At 40.9% G+C, this 20,447-nt stretch overlaps 2 protein-coding genes and 1 long non-coding RNA gene across 10 annotated transcripts; 2 read left to right on the top strand and 1 right to left on the bottom strand.

The window, feature by feature from the left end:
• Positions 1-84: 84 nt before the first annotated feature.
• Positions 85-14,901, top strand: LOC135333939 (uncharacterized). 4 transcript variants are annotated; one of them, XM_064528963.1, is made up of 17 exons: positions 85-225; positions 1,367-1,465; positions 1,832-1,930; positions 2,399-2,497; positions 2,849-2,947; positions 4,279-4,377; positions 4,925-5,008; positions 5,470-5,531; positions 5,588-5,646; positions 5,707-6,198; positions 6,250-6,362; positions 6,473-6,628; positions 6,682-6,903; positions 7,040-7,149; positions 7,200-7,402; positions 7,457-7,567; positions 14,418-14,901. In XM_064528963.1, exons 1-17 carry the CDS (start codon positions 136-138, stop codon positions 14,744-14,746), a joined length of 2,526 nt encoding a protein of 841 aa, XP_064385033.1. In that variant the 5' UTR covers positions 85-135; the 3' UTR covers positions 14,747-14,901. The 4 variants fall into 4 exon arrangements, with proteins under 4 accessions (XP_064385033.1, XP_064385031.1, XP_064385032.1 ...); XM_064528961.1 differs by having other exon boundaries at positions 5,588-6,198; XM_064528962.1 differs by lacking the exon at positions 14,418-14,901 and adding an exon at positions 8,244-8,684 and having other exon boundaries at positions 5,588-6,198.
• Positions 12,146-20,442, top strand: LOC135333946 (probable serine/threonine-protein kinase kinY). Of its 5 annotated transcripts, none has more exons than XM_064528971.1 (6): positions 16,985-17,899; positions 17,987-18,294; positions 18,545-18,637; positions 18,968-19,025; positions 19,225-19,301; positions 20,275-20,416. In XM_064528971.1, the coding sequence occupies exons 1-4, from the start codon at positions 17,726-17,728 to the stop codon at positions 18,969-18,971; spliced, it is 579 nt and encodes a 192-aa protein (XP_064385041.1). In that variant the 5' UTR covers positions 16,985-17,725; the 3' UTR covers positions 18,972-19,025; positions 19,225-19,301; positions 20,275-20,416. The 5 variants fall into 5 exon arrangements, 4 of the variants coding, with proteins under 4 accessions (XP_064385040.1, XP_064385041.1, XP_064385042.1 ...); XM_064528972.1 differs by lacking the exons at positions 19,225-19,301; positions 20,275-20,416 and adding exons at positions 19,076-19,111; positions 19,458-19,498; XR_010394141.1 differs by lacking the exon at positions 17,987-18,294.
• LOC135333531 (uncharacterized) lies at positions 15,222-16,775 on the bottom strand. The gene is made up of 3 exons (XR_010393952.1): positions 16,424-16,775; positions 15,867-16,315; positions 15,222-15,758 (listed from the first exon to the last, which is right to left on the bottom strand). It is a non-coding gene; the product is annotated as an uncharacterized LOC135333531 (long non-coding RNA).
• Positions 20,443-20,447: the final 5 nt, after the last annotated feature.

Below are 20,447 nucleotides of genomic sequence, written 5' to 3'. Positions count from 1 at the left end.
TCAGCTTCAGCCACGCCCCTTCTACTGTGTGGCCACAAGTAGAAAGGCGTGGTCTCGATCTTGCTGAAAAAAGGAAATGGTCGTCTATAGAGGAGAGCAGCAGACAAACAAATAAAGGGGCGTATCTACTCGAAAATGGACATACACAGTGCTGCCAGGGCTGGTGACTTGAGTGCTTTACAAGATGCCATCAAGAGGGGAGATGATGTCAACAGTGTGAATGAGGTAAGCTGGTTTGTGGGTATGTAGAGCTGAAGCTGTGAAAGTCTGTTTTTGCTAGCTGTCGTGCTATAAATACACTAGTAGATCTACCGTAGTTTATGTAATTTAATACAGCGCCAACTCAGCTCCAACTCAGACTGAACGCAATTGTTCGGTTCTAAATTAGCGCCAGCGATTGCTGTAATTGAAAAAAGCATACCAAGGCAAGCCACCTTTACTTGGCCTATAACATTGTTATGTGCATGTATTTGATCAGCACTCCTGATTTGACAAGATCGAGATGTAAATCACACAGTAGCCTCGATTCCAGGCCGCGAAGAGAAGAAAGGCGGCCTGGTATACCTTGTATGCGCATGCGCGAAATAATTGACAGTCATATACGTACAAATTATAAAAACGGACAAAGTTACAAAAGGGAACCTAAGTTGACGAACCGGGCTCCAGATAACTTTTCTTGGTACACTAATGATAAATTATTTGTTCATATGGAGGCTGCAAAGATGAAATAAAGTTGTACAGTTTAATGACATACTGTCTTTGTTCTAATTACAGAAAAAAGAACCAACTGACCAACTGTCAGTTTTATTCCATTTAAACCATTTCTATTTCGTAATTATTTTATTTTTACAGATGAAAACCTTTGCGAATGAGCCAAATCAGCAGAAATTTGACCCTTTGCAATCTAACTATTGCGTTCTGGCAAGGATCGTGTCTAACTCATTTAGATACTAATGCGCATGCGCAAATCTTGTCTCGAGGCTTGACTAAAATACAATTACTTGACACCGGAATGCTAGGTATACTAAGTAAGTTGCAGGTATACTAAGTCCCATAGTATACCTGCTCTGAGGCACTTTTCCCATGTACTTCTCATGTAGGTCTTATCAACTATAGTGTCTAGTTACTGGTAGGTTTTGCGGATTTTATTGTTGCGAATTCATCAACCATTGCAAAGTTCGCAAATGTTTGATGCTCGCAATTCCAAATGAGACTATTTCCAGATTTGATTAATTGTTTTTGTGCTGTATAATTAGAACAAAGACGGTAGCGCATCACGGATAGTTGCTCTTTGCCAATCCCATTCCTTTACTTTGATCACACAGATGTGTTGTCAAAAGTTACTGTATGCTCTCACCTCCTGTAGGATGGGTGGACTCCACTCTGGTGGGCAGCCAGTGAAGATCACGCCGACTGTATTAGAGAGCTGCTCTCCTCAGGAGCCGTGGTGGACCTGGCTGACAAGGTGAGTATCTGATACTAAACTGATGTGTCTATATAGGCAACATGTTCGTGACCATCACATTATTTATTTGGTAGTTAGGGAATTATTTGCATGTATATACGATTAAAATCCTTGTTATAATTCCTATAATTTTTGTTATTTGTCTAAGTTGACGAACTGGGCTGCATCAATTGTTGTGGATATATATATGTTGTACACGAAATAAATACGATAGAGAAGTAAATGGAGGCTGCAAAAGATGAAATAAAGTTGTACAGTTACGGATAGTTACATTTTTTGCTCTTTGCCAATCTCTTCCTTTACTTTATTTATAGTCTATCACACAGATGTGTTATCAAAGGTTACTGTATGCTCTCACTCTTGTAGAATGGGTGGACTCCACTCATAAGGGCAGCAAAGGATGGTCACGCTGACTGTGTTAGAGAGCTGCTCTCCTCAGGAGCCGTGGTGGACCTGGCTGACAAGGTGAGTATCTGATACTCAACTGATGTGTCTATAGGCAACATGTTCGTGATCATCATATCATTGGGTTGCATGTATGTTCATTTATGGACGTTGTCGTCATTAATATCACAGGCCTATACATGTATAATTATGCTGAATAACTGTGGACAAGAATTCCAATTGGGTTGGACTATTATTTTTGTTTGTGTGTGGATTTTCATCTGCCGTCACTCAACTACGAGCTAGCTTGCTGAAGGGTTAGAGTTAGTGTTATGTACTTTCATGTGTGGGTGGATGACATCAGATGTATGTGCCTTCCTTTGTGGGCCGGTTTTGGGGGAATTCCCCTAACCTTCTCCTATACCACCTGGTCATTTCCGGTCGAGGTGAGGGTTTCCGGTCCAGCACTTTATATTAATCCGTTTATCTAAGGTCTATATATCACACAGATGTGTTGACAAAAGTTACTGTATACTCTCAATTTTGTAGAATGGGCGTACTCCACTCTATTGGGCAGCCGGTGCAGGTTACACTGACTGTGTTAGAGAGCTGCTCTCCTCAGGAGCCGTCATGGACCTGGCTAACAAGGTGAGTATCTGATACTAAACTGATGTGTCTATATATAGGCAACATAACTATCATGGTAGTTAAAGAATTATTTGCATGTACGGACATTTACCTATGTTCTGCAAATTTTATGCTTGTATTTGTGTCTAAGTTGACGAACTGGGTAATTGCATACATTTTCATGGATATGTTGTATACACTAAATGAATTATGAGGCTGCAAAAGATAAAATAAAATTGTACAGAGTAATAACATAGCGCATCACAAATAGTTGCATTTTTGCTCTTTGCCAATCCTTTTCTTACTTTATCTATGGTCTATATATCACACAAATATGTTGTCAAAAGTTACTGTATGCTCTCATTCTTGTAGAAGGGGTGGACTCCACTCATGGAGGCAGCCAGGGAAGGTCACACTGACTGTGTAAGAGAGCTGCTTTCCTCAGGGGCCGTGGTGGACCTGGCTGACATGGTGAGTATCTGATACTAAACTGATGTGTCTATAATTTATAGGCAGCATGTTCGTGATTATTACATTATTTGGTAGTTATTTTGCATGTACGTACGTACAAATATGGACATTGGAATTTTCATCACCAGTCACCAAGTAAGTATGTAGATTATTACTCATGCATGACGTCATAACCTACTTATAGCCAGCCGCTGTTATAATGAGATTCATTCTTTTCTGTGTTCCTTATATAATCCTATTTTGATATCGCTAATAATTCCAATGGTGGTGCATGGGTGCAGTGTTTTTAAGATAAAAATCGCTCTCTTGGGTGATATATTGCTACCACATCCTGGTATGATATCATACTGTATGGAAATATCGTGCTCCATAAAGCCTTTGATGTGGTTGATCTGCCAGTACGAAAATTTGGCGGGTGTTTTACTTTGGCGATTTGGCGAATTTTGCCAAATTAAAGTTTTCCAGTGGACTGAACATCATTGCTGCAGTAGGCACGCCTGAGACGCCAAATTAATATTAATAAAAGCCAAGTCAGTTCAAATGGATCATCCGCCATTTTCCAGTTATGGTAGTATACATTATACAGGAGTAGATATCTTTTATCTACTCTTGACAGTACCAGGAGCACATTACAGTACATACATGAAGTTGTAGTTGCATGCCAGTACATGCAGGAAACTAGGTAACCCACATTCATATGAGGAATTTAATACTGGTGCTACTAAAGGTAAATACCCTTCCCACAAAAAGTTATGATGTAAAGTATGCAGGGGCAGTTGCTTTCCAGTCACTGCAATTCAATGTAAAAACTGTCATCATGCACTGTTATATTTCAAGCCTGAAAAACACTGTACAGCTCATGTAGAAACTGCATGTGAGGTATCATTGGAAAGAGTAATAGCTAGATTATAGAATAGAGAGCATACTAAAATCTTTTTAAGGTAAAATTCCTTCTTTTTTAGAGTTTGACTTACAAATTGTGTGTTTTTGTCTTACTTTTTGCATTTGTATACTTGTAGATTAATGTTTAATGACAACTTTACATATTATTTTTTTACATACATTTGACAAATGTTTTGATATGTACTGTACATATCTTAAAGTTACATGTACATGTTCATTTTCCTGTTGATTTTAGTGCTTTAAACTGATGTACCAGCCGGCTTTAATATTTTAACATGTATGTACCATACTAGCTGGCTTAATACGTATGACTGTTGTGCTTGTGTTCTCACTCGAGCTCTAGGATGTGGTTGGAAATGTAGAACAGTGAATGTCTGTATTGTTCAATGTACATTCATATTGTGTTGTCACTGTCTCCACTCCTGCAGTATGGAAACACTTCACTCATGAAGGCAGCCTACAGGGGACATGTAGATACTGTGAGGGAGCTTCTCTCATCAGGGGCTTCCCCTCTCTGCACTAATAAAGTGAGCACATGTACTTTATAGAGTACATATAGTTGCGTAGTTATACTTAAAAAAAAGCTTTACATGTACTGTACACCTATACCTCTTACAGTAGTTAATGACTGAACAGAGCTGTCATTTGTACCTAAACCAATGGTGCGTAGGCAGAGGGGGGCTGATGGGGCTAGAGCCCCCCCCTTTTGTGCTTCATCAACGCTTGATCTGTCAATCTATTCTGCACTGTACTGCATGCGTAGTTACTAAAATGATGTCATACAATGGAAATGTGGGCAGGGCCATCTACATGCGCATGCTTACTGCTGATGAAAAGTGATGACCTTTTTTTTAGAGGTAAAATATTTCCAAGCTATTCTGGCCCTGCTCAACAGATTTGAGCCCTGCCCTTTCCAAAATCCTGGCTACGCCACTGCCTAAACAGATATACCCAACCTCTTAATATGCAGTTACCATTGCCAGTATTGCTCTGTCAGCAAAGTACGTGTCAATGACATACACATTATAGATCTTACAATGTACGTCTCATCCCTTCATATGATCATCATCACAGTATAGAGACACTGCTCTGATGAGAGCCAAGGAATCACCTAACCCTTCAATAATAAAACTTCTGGAGGAAGCTGCTGAATCACATGTGAGTCCATACCTCAATAATGCACACACTGATCATAATTATGTGTTTAAAAAATGCTGTGCCTAAATATACATTGTATAAATTATGTTTATTTTACCGATAATTATAAGCACTGACTTTTCTTTGGGAAACAATATTGTCAGCGATGTAGTGGTCTTAACTGTATGCAGTTAAGACGGGTTTGGGTGTGTGTATTACACGCATCCAAACAAATGAAAACCATTACATGTGCCCCCCTCCACAGACACACACACACACACACACACACACACACACACACACACACACACACACACACACACACACACACACACACACACACACACACACACACACACACACACACACACACACACACACACACACACACACACACACACACACACACACACACACACACACACACACACACACACACACACACACACACACACACACACACACACACACACACACACCAGTCACGTCCGCAGTCTGTGCAGATCCTCCCTAGAAACGGAACTGTCGTTACTGACACAGAAACGTGAGTGACTATTGCACAGTTGAGTCTCTAGCTTTATGAATGTGAGTCAAATTTAGGAAGAAGCCAGTCTACCAGAACAAGGCAGCAGGGGAAACCCTCACCACACCAACTGGGTGTAAGTGTGTTCTTGTGCTGTATCCAGCACATGGTTTTGTGTGTTTTACCTCCTGTGTAGATCCCCTGCACCAAACCTCCGCACACCCTAATGTCACTTTTTATGGCGAGCCTCAAGAGAAGGAGTTCACCTCCAGTGGTGGTTATGCCGACTTTGATAATGGAGTTGAAGTGACTGTTCCAGCTAATGCTGTCCCAGCAGGGACCTCTGTGAGCATTAAAGTCCAACCCAGTCTTGCACCCAAGGATGTATTTGTGATGCCTGAGGGCATTCAGTCTGCCAGTCCGTCCTACTTGATCTTTGGTGAAGGTCTAAACGGAGAAGTGACCCTGAGCATGGAGCATCATGTACGAGTGTCCACCCAACAAGAAGCTGATGATCTCCTCTTTCTCCAAGCTGACTCGTCTCCCAAGAGATGTGGTTCAAAGAGTGTCTATGAGTACCGGGAGGTACTAGAGGGGAGGTCAGAGTTCACTCCTGGAGGTGACACTGGGGGACTGACGCTAGGCACACGACTGAAGAACTTCTTTAAAATTGGGAGGAGAAAAAGAGGTGAATATTTATGATTTTAGAATGACTTCTGATTCTTTAAATCATGTATAGGCAATACTGACAGTAACCTCTACACTGTCAGAGTTTACCGGTCTCCTCCACACACAACTGAGGACACGCTAGCCATCATTGCAGTCAGTCTCTGTGGGAGCTTATACGCTAAGGTAAGATTGCTCAATTGAAGTGTGCTCATTTATACGCTAAGGTATATATATATATTATAGTGTGTGTATATTCTGTTCTTATCGCTTAAATATACTATAATTAATTCTAGTTGATGGATGAAAAGGTGATCCCACGAGAGTATCCTGAAGTGTCTTCAAAGTCAATTGACAGAACGACTCAAGGATCACTGACGTTTGTTGATATGTGTGCCACTCTCAACATTCACCCAGTGCTGGGATGGTCTGTGGAACCAGACAAGAAATTGGTAAAATGTGAAGTTGGACACACTCTTAAAATCACATTTTCTTCATTTCTCAGATCTCGCGTAGTGAAGTGGATCAGCCTGAGATGGAGAAGTTCAGACCTGAGGATCTCCACGACTACCCTCCCAGGATAATCTGCAGGCTCTTCCCTGAGAAGAATGCTCCCAAGAGAACCACTTGTATCATCTCCTTGTCTGGACTACTGCCACAGGTCAAAGTTCACCTACCATTGAAGCCACCCACCCCCAAAGTTGCCGTGGATACTACTAAACTACAGGTATTCACATTTGTACAGTGTAGCCTCTTGAAATGGTGTAGTGGGTACCTTTGGCAAACTAAATTTATAGATTGATAGAGATGGCTTTTTTGTTAATTGTGTACAATATACATTGTGCTCATTCCACTTTCTTTAGGAGGCCACTGATGAGTTGAGAAGGTCTGCCCTGGCAGTGAGTGGCACACAACTTGGCTCTACTGTGAAGAGTGTAGTGTCTCTAATGGAGAGAATGATTGCTGCTCTGAGGTACCACTCATTGTCTAGTGGAAGTTTGATTATCACTTTTTCTTCTGAAGGTCATATTCTCTGAGTGAGCTGACAGGCCACACTGACTCCATACGGACAGAGATAGCGTCGGTCCTTGTAGTGACCAGGAGGGTTGTCGAGGAGTGCACAGTACAGAGCATCAGTGAGAACATGGGAGCCAGTCTCTCTAAGATGAACACTTTATCTCACCAGCTTCGTCGGTTGGTCAGGGTCAAACTCAGATACTGTCTAGGTGAGAACGTGTGTTTATGATATCAAGTGTTAGCTCTCATTCTCAATGGTACAGACCAGTCAGAGGAGACAGCTGCTCTTGTTGACCTGGTGGAGAATGGAGCTAATTTGTTGAGAGCTGTGGACTGTCTACTCAGGGACATCCACACACTCAGTGGAGTCAGTGGTGAGTTTACATTGTCAGAGTCTGTCTATCGAGTATCTACCTACCGTATAGCGGGTATATTTCGAGGGTATAAATTTCGCGGCAATGCCTTTAGGTTTTCGCAGATTTGATTTTCGTGTAATAGCAGCCTTTTTGCTGCATGCATGCATACGATTAAATTCGCGGTACATGCTTAATCCATGACAACCATGATACTCTGCTGCTCAACTGCAACCCCCTCCCTCCGTTTCTTTCAGCTTCCATAACATGGCAGTTACAGTAGGATACCATGTTTGAATTTTAAATTCCAAGAGAGGGCAAACCAAAAGAAGGGTGGCAAAAGCCTCCCTAATTTCCCCCTGCATGAGATTAAATATTCACATACAGTCTTTTGCTGTTTTTTTTCCTCCCAAAACTTATAGCCAATGTATGTAGAGCTACAAAATGCATCTTTTAGTTTTGATGTAGTTAAGTTATGACCTCCGGAAAGAAGCTAGCGTAATAGCTAGGTGCCATATTCCTTTCCACTTCCACTGTATTGTACATACTACATGTACTGTACTTAGTGCTCTAGTGTGTGGGCGTATCATGCTCTAACCATTTCCTCTTTCACACAGATGTATTGTCATTGTATTGAACTGCATGCAATCCACGTACACCATTTCCTTTGCTGACCCTCACCCTATCCACACTACAGAGAGGATAGACATTGAACACCCTCTACTCAACAACGAGATTGACAGAAAAGAGTTCGTATATTTGGCCGCTTACTTCGACGACGTGATATTGTACTCTCAGGCATTGGAACTCACTCTTCCTGAGCAAGCTGATGTGAGGCGGTTTCTAGTTTTGTATGACACACGAACGGCCATGATGGAGTGTTTGTCCCTGTGGCAAAAAAGAAAGCCAGCTACTACAACATACATCGCTCTTATTAAACTACTCCTAAGAATGAGGAAATATGAGATTGCAAGTAAAGTATATAAACATTGCCTAGAGAATAGTAAACTTACATAGTAAATGTGCAGCGTATTATTTATTTTGTGATCGTCCGTGGTGCTGGTTAGTAGAGTTTGAATGCACGTAATATTTTGTGGTGTTTTTGCGTTGTATTTTTGGATACTATAATCTGACTATGCATTGTGAGTCACTGGTGGGAGTGTACTGTCAGGATTGTAAATTATTATGCCTTGATTGTAACATTGTGTAACTAGCAATAATAGAATTGGCGATCTTTACAAAATTACCAAACCAAAGAAGAGAAGAGACCCTGCATGCTGGTGCAACTTACAGAGCTCTTGTGAAACAACTCCTAAGAATGAGGAAATATGACATTGCTAGTAAAGTGTTCAAACATTGCCAAGAGAATGGTAAACTTACATACATTAGTACATGTGTAGCGTAACATAATCTGTTTTGTGATGGATCCATGCTTGTGAGTAGAATTTGAATGCTCCTAATTTATACAAGGGATGCATTTGTGAGTCAGAAGTATGTGATCCTCTACCTGCCTACATTGTACGAGAGCTTAGCTTACAAGCCCCCTCATAACAATGACCTCAAGGACTGATAATGCATTTATCATACACATGAATTGTGTCACATGACTATGTGCTACTGTTTCAATGTTACAGTGTTGTACAGTGCGTGAGGTGTGTGCCAAGTTCACCTCCATGCCATTGTCACTGAGGTGACGAGTACTGTCTCAATACTAGCCCTTTAAAATGTACATATTTACAATCTGGCCACTTTAATTACAAGTGGTTGTTAACGTGAGCTAGTTTTGTAGTAGCTAATAGCAGATTTACTTCTGTTGGAAGGTCACATTTCATTTCTACCATTTGCTCACTGTACATGCAGGCGTATAAGTCGGTTGTCAATTGATTATTCCTTCTCTTAATTAGAGTGTGTGAGGAGGAGGTCAAGGCGAGGATGGGATTGGTGGAGTGTGTCATCAACCACAACCTATAGTGGAGCCCTACCATCATCTACGAGAAACACGGTGACTATGTACTCTGAACCTTCATACCTTGGTTACTACACAGCTAACAAGTGTTTAAATCTAGTGCTGGATAGTCTGTATCAGCAGTTGTATTATATAAAGTGAAACCTCCGAAAATGTGTGCAGTATTTATTTGTGACGTTTGTTCTCTGTATTGAGTGTGAGGTGGTCCTTTACAGTGGTACCTAGGAAAGTGATTTTGTAGACTGAAGCAAAGTCCTTTGTAGCTATACACAGAGAGATGTTTAATTGAGTGTCCCTTATTCAGAGGGTCCTTTATCAGAGGTTCCACTGGTATTCATATTGATGTTGGTACTGTGTTTCCTGTGTAGGTGAGTATGTTGCACAGATGAAGTTCACTTTGCTGCTAATGCCCAATGGACCACAAAGGTGAACATCTGAAACTCTCCTGCCTGTACAATTCATGTTGTGTAGTGCAGGCTGTGTGTATGACAGCGTTCTGTAGTGCATGAAGTTTGAGGTGTACGTACGTATGACATCATTGCCATTGTTTGTCTGGTGTGTTCATGCACTGTATTGGTTTGATTGTGTGTACACTACAACATTCAGTGATTGTCATTCCCACAGACTCACCAGTGGCTCCTTTGACCCTGCGTGAGCTAGTGTCTTCACAGCTGAAACTGGAAGACCCTCAACTGAATGTGAGTACATACAAATTAGCTCTATTAACTAGGACATGCAGTCAGTTATTTCATGGGAAATCTGTTGAAGGATCTTTCTAATTATAAGCGTTATTGCATCATCCGAAATTTGCAACCGTAATAGTTTAATCTCTTCATACGAATATTTAGAATTAGTTGCGTAGCTTATACAAAAATTACCCGCATGTACAGTACACTTATTAATTACATTTCTCTGCGGCCCTCGACCTACGGTCCTAATTATACTCAACTATTATACTCACTTGCATAGGTTGTCATACTATATTCATAGCCTTGATCCCAGGCCGCACTGATGATGGGCCTGCATGGTATCGCGATACTGTTTCCACATAATCCCTAAAAACTGGGGACTTCGGATAACATCTTGTATTCTCAGTAAAACAATGACGTCACAACGAACGGAAGTGGATTGAAAGAAGTTTGATTGTGAAGGTTTCTAATAGCATTCTAATAGCTACCCTTTTCCTGCTATGTTAACAAAAGACTAGCTCACAGCCTGCAACAATGTGGATGACAATCGTCTGAACGGAGTGAAACTTGACACTAGCCTATATGAACAGGCCACGCCCATCTAATACTAACTTTGGTGAAAGTCTACATGCTGTCTCTAACTAGCTAGCTATATAGCTCTGTGTACCGTATAGCGGTTAAGTTTCGTGGGGTAAACAATTCGTTCAACTCGAGAAACGGTGGTTTTCGTAAGTAAAAATTTTCGTTTAGCCTCGTTGCCTGCACTGCAATCCTACGTTCCGATAAGCCACACCTACGTTAAAATTTCGTGGAGGTCATGCAGCTTGCCCACGAAAATAACGAATATTTTACCCCACGAAAGTTACCCGCTATACGGTATGACATTAATATTAATTATGAATTTGTATTCTTTGTCTGTATTCAGGATATTTTTCTGGTAAAAATTTCGCGTGCGCAAGGTTGGACACGATCGATCACGTGCACCACTTTTTTGCTGAGCTGGCACAACAATTGAAAACTATATGTAAACTTCTAGCTGGTGTTTGCACAGTCATTGGAGACTGAAAGAAAATTTTATATAACTCTGGCTACTTTGAATACCGTATTACTAGAATATTTTGCTGGTAAAAAACCTTTGCGAATGAGCAAGGATCGTGTGTATTTACTAGTAATAATTTAGGTTTTGTAGATTTATTGATGCGAATTGATCAACCCTCGCAAAATTCGCAAATGTTTGATGCTCGCAAAGCATTCTAGTAATACGTTATTCATTAACCAACCTTATCCCCAGCGATCCCCTCCTTTCTGACGAGTTATCAGTGCATACAGCGTTTACTAGATTCTTCCCAGCCAGTACAGTGCAAGCTGCATACAGCACCGCTGAACTACACTCTACCCTATAGTCTAGCTAATCCTGGTCCAACCAGACAATAGCTGATCAGGTGTAGACACAGAAACTCCATCTGCTTAAATACTTATTTGTCTCTCACATCCGGTCCTTGAATGACACACCTTCTATTTAGCGATCTTCTTATGAACTTGTATTGAGGTGTTGCAATCAAACATTAACCAACCTTATCCCCAGCGATCCCCTCCTTTCTGACGAGTTATCAGTGCATACAGCGTTTACTAGATTCTTCCCAGCCAGTACAGTGCAAGCTGCATACAGCACCGCTGAACTACACTCTACCCTATAGTCTAGCTAATCCTGGTCCAACCAGACAATAGCTGATCAGGTGTTATAAGCTCTGCAATGCTAGAGTATCCATAAAAACAGTTGTTCAGTATCTATGACGTGAGCATAGAGGTCGCATGAATGATGACGCGTGGCCAATCTCTGTGCGCAAGCAGTCAGTAGCAGGCATCCTTTCTAAGGCCTTGTGAAGGAGGCTAGTTTATTCGTGGTCATGCAGTCACATGTGTAATGGATTAGGGTGTGTATGGAATGTATGTGGTTTTAGTTTCAAAGATACTAGCTGAAAGATACTAGCTATACACCTATATCTTACTCTATGTTCTAGTCTAGCTATAATTACTCAGTAAACCCATTCTCTAATCTTTTGTGCTTGACCAAGGTGAGCCTATCTCTCTAGCCATAAAAAAGGGTGAATCAGCCAGTCTCGCTAGCTAGCTTTCTATAGGTACTAGAGATCTACTTTCACCAGTCATGCCATTACAGAATGTCGAGTGTCCAGAAAATAAATGATGAACTTTTCGTTTATGTCAATGAAGAAGTTGGTTCTGGAACTTTTGGAATGGTTTTCAAAGGAATGTACAAAAATGAAGCGTGTGCTATAAAGATGCTTCACCATGTTGCCACACCATTGAAAATCAATTTTCCTGTTGGTCAAGGACAACAAAATGCAATTCGTGCGTTCGATCATGAAAGCATGGTTCTGGAATCTTTTCAACATCCAAATGTACTTCAACACTTGGCAACAACTGAGCATCCGTCAGGAAATATCATGTTAGTAACAGAGCTGATGGATTGCAACTTGAGCATTTATCTCTCTACACATGATCACTCGAGCTCTCTCACAAGTCAGTGTGAGATTAGCCTCTCAAAGGATTTGGCTTCTGGTCTTGCCTACATCCACAGCAGGAAGATCATTCACCGCGATCTTTGTGGCGTTAATGTCTTGTTAAAGCAAAGTCGCCCCTTTCCCGTAGCTAAGATCTCTGACTTTGGAATGTCCAAGCTACTCGATCCCTCGAAATTCAACACCACTATTAGTCATCGTTTGGGTTACCTACCTCCCGAGGCACTTCACGAGGATGACGAAGATTATGATGAAACTCTAGACGTGTTCTCGTTGGGGGTGATCATGATACAGATTGCTTGCAGATTAGAAAACGTCAAATCTGTAAGGGAAAGATCGTCATATCTTTCAGAAATTAAAGCCGGCACACACCTCCTTAAACTACACATTATGACCTGCTTGCAAGACAAAAGACCATCAGCCGCTGTTGTCTGTAAGTGTTGTGTGTATTAGCAGGAGTTCATAAAGAGGAGTATCCAACTATGGCAGTTGTAGTACAAACCACAATTTGGTATAAGTGCGTCATACTACATAAGTCAGTCGTACTACCTAACTGTGAAACCACATTTTAAGGGGGTACGTGTATAGGTGTATATAGTGGTTATGATTTTTATAGTACACACTCAAATAGACTCGTCCCCAGGCTGAGTTGTCTCTAAAATAATGCTAGGTCACCAACTATAGAGACACTCAAGCAGCAATACACGAAAATTTCGCGCTATACGGTATTTATCGCCCACTCATAGTGATGTAAATACCTGATTTGTAGATTATTTGTAAACTTAACAAAGCATTTTTTATAGGTGGACAATTGGAGAAACATCTGCTGTATGGAGATGCTTACAGACAGGTACCTATTAATTGTGACGTGACTATGCCATATAATTATTTCATAGGATTATGATCTTGTTACAATCAGAGGAGAACGCCCAATTTTGCAAATGCATTCAGAATCTATCTCAGGTTTGTCAACGGAATATGAAGTTGCTGTTTATTTGTTGTGAATTCATGGTACACTGCAACAAATAGTTGAGCACAACATACGTCACGGGCGTTTCTAGGAAATGAAGCAAAGAGTGCTAAAGCTTTCAAAAGGGGCCCACACGCGAAGCATGCGTCTACATTGCGAACAGGATTGGAAACGGCAGTGTATCACTATACATACACTTGATGCTTGTGCTAGGCCTTTGCTTTTCACTTTATAATTACATAGTGGAAGCGATAGCGGACAACCATTCAGGCAGGTATTGTTTATAGGCAGCTTTTTTACTTAAGGGAAATTTCGATGTTACGCTACCTCTTTACAGCTGTTTTTTTTGCTTTTCATACTGGCTGGTTATTTTCAAGGTTTTCGAAAATTGACCCAGAAACACAAAAGTGCCTCGAAAATTGGGTATTGAACCCTCTCTACTGTAGGAGTGTGGTCATTTGAGCCTCTATCCTTGAAATAAAAATGTTTGGGCAATCTGCGAAAAATGTAGTGCCTCAAAAATAACACCGCCTTTCTCTTTGTGACCAGGAATCTAGGCTAGTCCATTGCATAATTATACGAGTTATACATGTTTAGTGCTCTAAGTCATTTCCTCTTTCACACAGATGTATTGTCATTGTATTGAACTGCATGCAATCCACGTACACCATTTCCTTTGCTGACCCTCACCCTATCCACACTGCAGGCCTGGCAGAGAGGATAGACATTGAACACCCTCTACTCAACAACGAGATTGAGACAACAGAGTTCCCAATTTTGGCTTGTTATTTCGACAACGTGAAAATGTACTCTCTAGCGTTGGGACTCACTCCTGCTCAGCAAACTGATGTGAGGCAGATTAAAGTTTTAGAAGACACACAAACGGCCATGATGGAGTGCTTGTCCCTGTGGCAGAGGAGTAACCCAGCTGCTGCAACATATAGAACTCTTCTGAAACTACTCGTAAGAATGAGGAAACATGAAATTGCTAACAAAGTATTCAAACATTGCCTAGAGAATAGTAAACTTACATAGTACATGTGTAGCATATTATTTGTTTTGTAATCGACCTGTATTTTTTCATGTTGGTAAAGTTTGCAATTGGGTGCACAAAATTAATATATAACATTTCAGTTTTATTTAGATGATGTATAGAATTATAATTATATGGAATATCTTCTCATGACTATAATATTATATCTATCTACGGGAAAGGTTGATTTTTGACTCTAGTATATATTATATATAATTATGTGAACTACCATATAGCGTGTAATTTTCGTGGGGTAAAATATTTGTTATTTTCATGGACAACCTGACCTCCACGAAATTTTAATGTAGCTGGAACGTAGGAATGCAGTGCAGCCACAAGACTAAACGAACTTTTTACTCACGAAAACCACCGTTTTTCGAGTTGAACGATTTGTTTACCCCACGAAAATTACCCGCTATACAGTTTGTTTTGAGAAACAGTATAATGATATAGTTCATATACCAATAATCATTCCCCATTTTCAAACGTTAAAAACTTACAGCTTAAAATATCAAGAGTTTAATTCTAGATATGACATGCATACAGATATAAAAGTCTGTCCTTAAAGTCCAGGAGTCATCTCCTTGAAAACAGCAACATAGTCGACAGCTTTTGTAGGCGGTATCTCAACACGACCGAGCAAATCAAATGCTTTATGCTTAGCCTCAGGCACAAGCAGTGTCTGAAGTACAACTTCTGCTACAGTCTTCCTAGCCACTTGATACTCTTTGGAGGATCCACTGAAATTTAGTTTATCACTCTTGCTGAAAACAAGTTCCCTTGTTCCTTCTTCTCCATCCACGAGCATACACGGGTTCACGATAGTGTAGGTGAGGCCACTCTTGATCAGATAATCTTCGGATTGTCGCTTGTACTTGAAACACCCCATAAATTCGTCCGGAGCAGCTTTTGTTGTTCCCATTGATCCAACCATCACTACATGTGCAACGCCAGCTCTCTTCGCTGCATCAACTTGACGTTGCTGACCAATCCAATCCACCAACTCAGGACTACCTGCACAGTAGGAAAACGTTGCAATGGAAACAGCTTTACAAGTATAGACTCTAATGTATAGCATATGAAAAAATTAATGTGCACTGTAATTTGTATAAAATAATAAACCTTTATTTGTTCCGTCATCAGGCAAGAAAAAAACTCTCCCGTCTTTGAATCCTACAACAACGAATAACTAGAGCATTGCAGTCCTTGAAAAGCTCTGTCATGACATCTGTGCTGTTATCAGCAGTGATATCCACTTCGTGGCAGTTGCCTTTCAACTCGCCCCATACATCTTCATACTTCTCTTTTGCTTTAGCGATAGACCTTAGAAGGCATTTTGGAACATCGAAACAATCCTTCGCAGTCAGAATCTTGCACACCAAGGAGCAAGAAGTCCTCCCTGTGGCTCCAGTAATTGCTACCTTGATTTTAGATGCCATTTTTCATGCAGCATAATTTGACAAAGTTGAAATATTAGATGAAAGTAAGGGAAAGGTCGTCTAAGGAAGAAGCTCTCTTCGCTGCATCAACTTGACGTTGCTGACCAATCCAATCCACCAACTCAGGACTACCTGCACAGTAGGAAAACGTTGCAATGGAAACAGCTTTACAAGTATAGACTCTAATGTATAGCATATGAAAAAATTAATGTGCACTGTAATTTGTATAAAATAATAAACCTTTATTTGTTCCGTCATCAGGCAAGAAAAAAACTCTCCCGTCTTTGAATCCTACAACAACGAATAACTAGAGCATTGCAGTCCTTGAAAAGCTCTGTCATGACATCTGTGCTGTTATCAGCAGTGATATCCACTTCGTGGCAGTTGCCTTTCAACTCGCCCCATACATCTTCATACTTCTCTTTTGCTTTAGCGATAGACCTTAGAAGGCATTTTGGAACATCGAAACAATCCTTCGCAGTCAGAATCTTGCACACCAAGGAGCAAGAAGTCCTCCCTGTGGCTCCAGTAATTGCTACCTTGATTTTAGATGCCATTTTTCATGCAGCATAATTTGACAAAGTTGAAATATTAGATGAAAGTAAGGGAAAGGTCGTCTAAGGAAGAAGCTGTTTCACTCTACACTTCCTTGTATAGACGACCTTTCCCAAACTGCAAGAAGACCACACTCGAACTTAGTCGGGCGCCGCCGCCCTCTACCGTTGCCTTCAAGGAGGGCGGCGGCGCTCGACTAACTCGAACTCGACCCACAGTACAGACCAGAGATACAATTGTGTGAAGCATTCCGCGTTATAGGGCGTGGCTAAAACTACAAAGGATTATATTTATAGTCAGCATGCTCATTACCTGTCTTGACTGCTCTACAATGTGCTGTACATAGAAACAGTGAAATTGATCATTTTTAATGTTGATTTTTCTAAAAAGTAAAGAGAATTTAGCTCTAAAAAGTCGACTAAGCAACGCAGCCACTATTACTAGACAAATAAATGCTATGCAAGAAGAAATAGCCTTTACTATGAAGTCGTAGGAGGGACAGGCCCGTGGTGTGTCTAAAAGTATACTAAAGCAGTTTAAAGGACTATACTGCAAACGCTTATGAACAGTACAGCTTATTTATAGCATGAAGCCATTCTATGTAGCACTTAGATACATAATAACCAAGTCAAGCAATGTCCTTTGCTGTTTTGACTTCACAGGAGGGACAGAGAAAAGTTGACATAGAGTAATTCAAGCTAAACTCAAAAAAATTGGAAACAGAGTAAAGACAACGGACTTAGAGCTTGTCAGTGGTATAAGCTTACTTCTCTCAAGTATCTCCCAGGCCCTGAGTGATCTCTAGTGGATAGGAGAGCTAGAAACCAGGGATACAAAACCGTAGCGCAGTCCTCCATGTAATTATTTGCGAGCGCAATAATTACACGGAGTGCTTCACCGGATGTCAGTCCTTTTACATAGGGCGTGGGCGGTCGTTTCCAATCCCCTTTCTTTTGTATCTCTGGTACAGACAGACACACAGAGAAAATGTCACTGGAAACAAGGAGTTTGGTTCTCCCTGGAGAAATGGGATACCATTCAACCTATGGAAGCATACAAGCTGGTCACAACAAGGATGATAACAGTGATATGGATGATGATGATACCAGGAGGCCATTGTACAACAGATCTTCAGTGGTGTCAGTGTCTTCCTTCAGTGAGGTACATGTTTGTTTGTTAATAATTATACAACTTGATGAATTGTACTTTTATCATGTTCAAGTTTAACACTTAACTCTTTTTTTACAGCTATTTGAGAAAGAATTGAACAGAAGAAGAGCTGAAGAGAACGATCGGAGTGGTAGTGACGATGAAGACGCAGCACCGCCTCATCAAACTATTTATCGACGAAGCTGTGAAGACAAGCCGAAACTTACCCTCCTGGCTCCACTCTACTTCCTGCTAATGGTGATTGCAGCAGTCATCGCATTTTACTCCATTGAGTCGGTGATTGTATCGATCAGCATCGAGTCCGCTCAGTCCAGTACATCACAGTGGAGGAGGACTACACCATTGGCATCGCTATGTTCCCACAAGACTTTGCCAAATTCAATCATGTGAGTTGTCCGTAGTTGATTGCCATTATCACTGAGGTGACGAGTACTGTCTCAATACTAGCCCTTTAAAATGTACACATTTACAATCTGGTCACTTTAATTACAAGTGGTTGTTAACGTGAGCTAGTTTTGTAGTAGCTAATAGCAGATTTACTTCTGTTGGAAATTCACATTTCATTGCTACCATTTGCTCACTGTACATGCAGGCATATAAGTCGGTTGTCATTTGAATATTCCTTCTGTTAATTAGAGTGTGTGAGGAGGAGGTCAAGGCGAGGATGGGATTGGTGGAGTGTGTCAACCACAACCTAGTGGAGCCCTACCATCATCTACGAGAAACACGGTGACTATGTACTCTGAACCTTCATACCTTGGTTACTACACAGCTAACAAGTGTTTAAATCTAGTGCCTGGATAGTCTGTATCTGCAGTAAAGTGAAACCTCTGAAAATGTGTGCAGCATTTATTTGTGACGTTTGTTCTCTGTATTGAGCCTGAGGTGGTTCTTTATTCAGTGGTACCTATAATGTAGGAAAGTGATTTTGTAGACTGAAGCAATGTCCTTTGTAGCTACACAGAGAGATGTTTAATTGAGTGTCCTTTATTCAGAGGGTCCTTTATCAGAGGTTCCACTGGTATTCATATTGATGTTGGTACTGTGTTTCCTGTGTAGGTGAGTATGTTGCACAGATGAAGTTCACTCTGCTGCTAATGCCCAATGGACCACAAAGGTGAACATCTGAAACTCTCCTGCCTGTACAATTCATGTTGTGTAGTGCAGGCTGTGTGTATGACAGCGTTCTGTAGTGCATGAAGTTTGAGGTGTACGTACGTATGACATCATTGCCATTGTTTGTCTGGTGTGTTCATGCACTGTATTGGTTTGATTGTGTGTACACTACAACATTCAGTGATTGTCATTCCCCACAGACTCACCAGTGGCTCCTTTGACCCTGCATGAGCTAGTGTCTTCACAGCTGAAACTGGAAGACCCTCCTCAACTGAATGTGAGTACATACAAATTAGCTCTATTAATTAGGACAGTCAGTTATTTCATGGAAAATTCCTTTAAACCTGTTCCAAGGTCTGTTTGTAAAAATTTGGAAATTAGATCAATGATACTAGTTACGGCTATTGAAACCCCCCCCCTCCGTTTAATTGCTCCTTGGAGGGTGAGCCGGACCATGTTTGATGACTAGTTAGGTAGCCCCTCTAATTAATCAACCCACTAGTTAAATAATAATCAGGCGTTTCTATTGCTCCCCTAATTAAGTACTAGGGGTAAAGACGTGGCCTAGCCACCAGTCATAGCTTCAGCTCAGTCATGCCCTAATCACATGCAGAGAAGTTTACCCTAACCCTTAACAACAGATATGAAGAGCAAGCATTACTATACAGTATACTTTTAAATACAGGGAATTCAAGTTATGGCAGCTAAAAGAGTCCCCAAACCATTGAGCTTTTAGAAAATCATTGACAATGATGCTTATTTATGGCAAGAGCTCTTGGTTACGGCCATTAAACTGCAACCCCCCCCCCATCCGTTAATTAATGGTTCGGGGAATCTTTTAGCTGCCATGCATAACTTGAATTCCCTGTATTTAATGTTTAGAAAGTATGAAGGTCTCTTTAAAAACTCATCAAAATTGTGAAATTGGATCAGTTACGGCCATTGACAGTTGTTCAACCCCCCCTCCGTTTAATTAGGACTCTTTTAGCTGCCATAACTTAAATTCTTACGTATTTAATTTTTTAGTGTATAGAAAATAGCTAATGCTTGCTCTTCATATCTGTCGTTCTTTATTCCGTTCCATTCCGCATTCCTCCTTTTACAACATGCCTTTCCACTTCCTCCTATTGTGTACTACCAGCCATATACAGTGTATTGTACATGTACTGAGTCTATTTGTTCACATTACATGTACTTAGGTCTCCAGTGTGTGGGCGTATCATGCTCTAACCATTTCCTCTCTCCTGCAGGTAACGCTGGCTACAGTGTGCTGGTGAGCTGCAGTGAGAAGATAGTCCAGTCACTCTCTGAGGACCCGAAGGCCTTGGCCCTCCACCTCCTGTCAGCTGGGCTCATCACTGTGTCCAATCTTGAGAAACCCAACGAGTATGTAAATGAGACCAAGAGAGAAGGCCACCAGACT

The sequence above is a fragment of the Halichondria panicea genome, chromosome 3 (genome assembly GCF_963675165.1).
Source record: "Halichondria panicea chromosome 3, odHalPani1.1, whole genome shotgun sequence".
Lineage (NCBI taxonomy): Eukaryota > Metazoa > Porifera > Demospongiae > Suberitida > Halichondriidae > Halichondria > Halichondria panicea.
The sequence above is the reverse complement of the archived record's forward strand: the minus strand, read 5'-3'. Positions and strand labels throughout refer to the sequence as shown.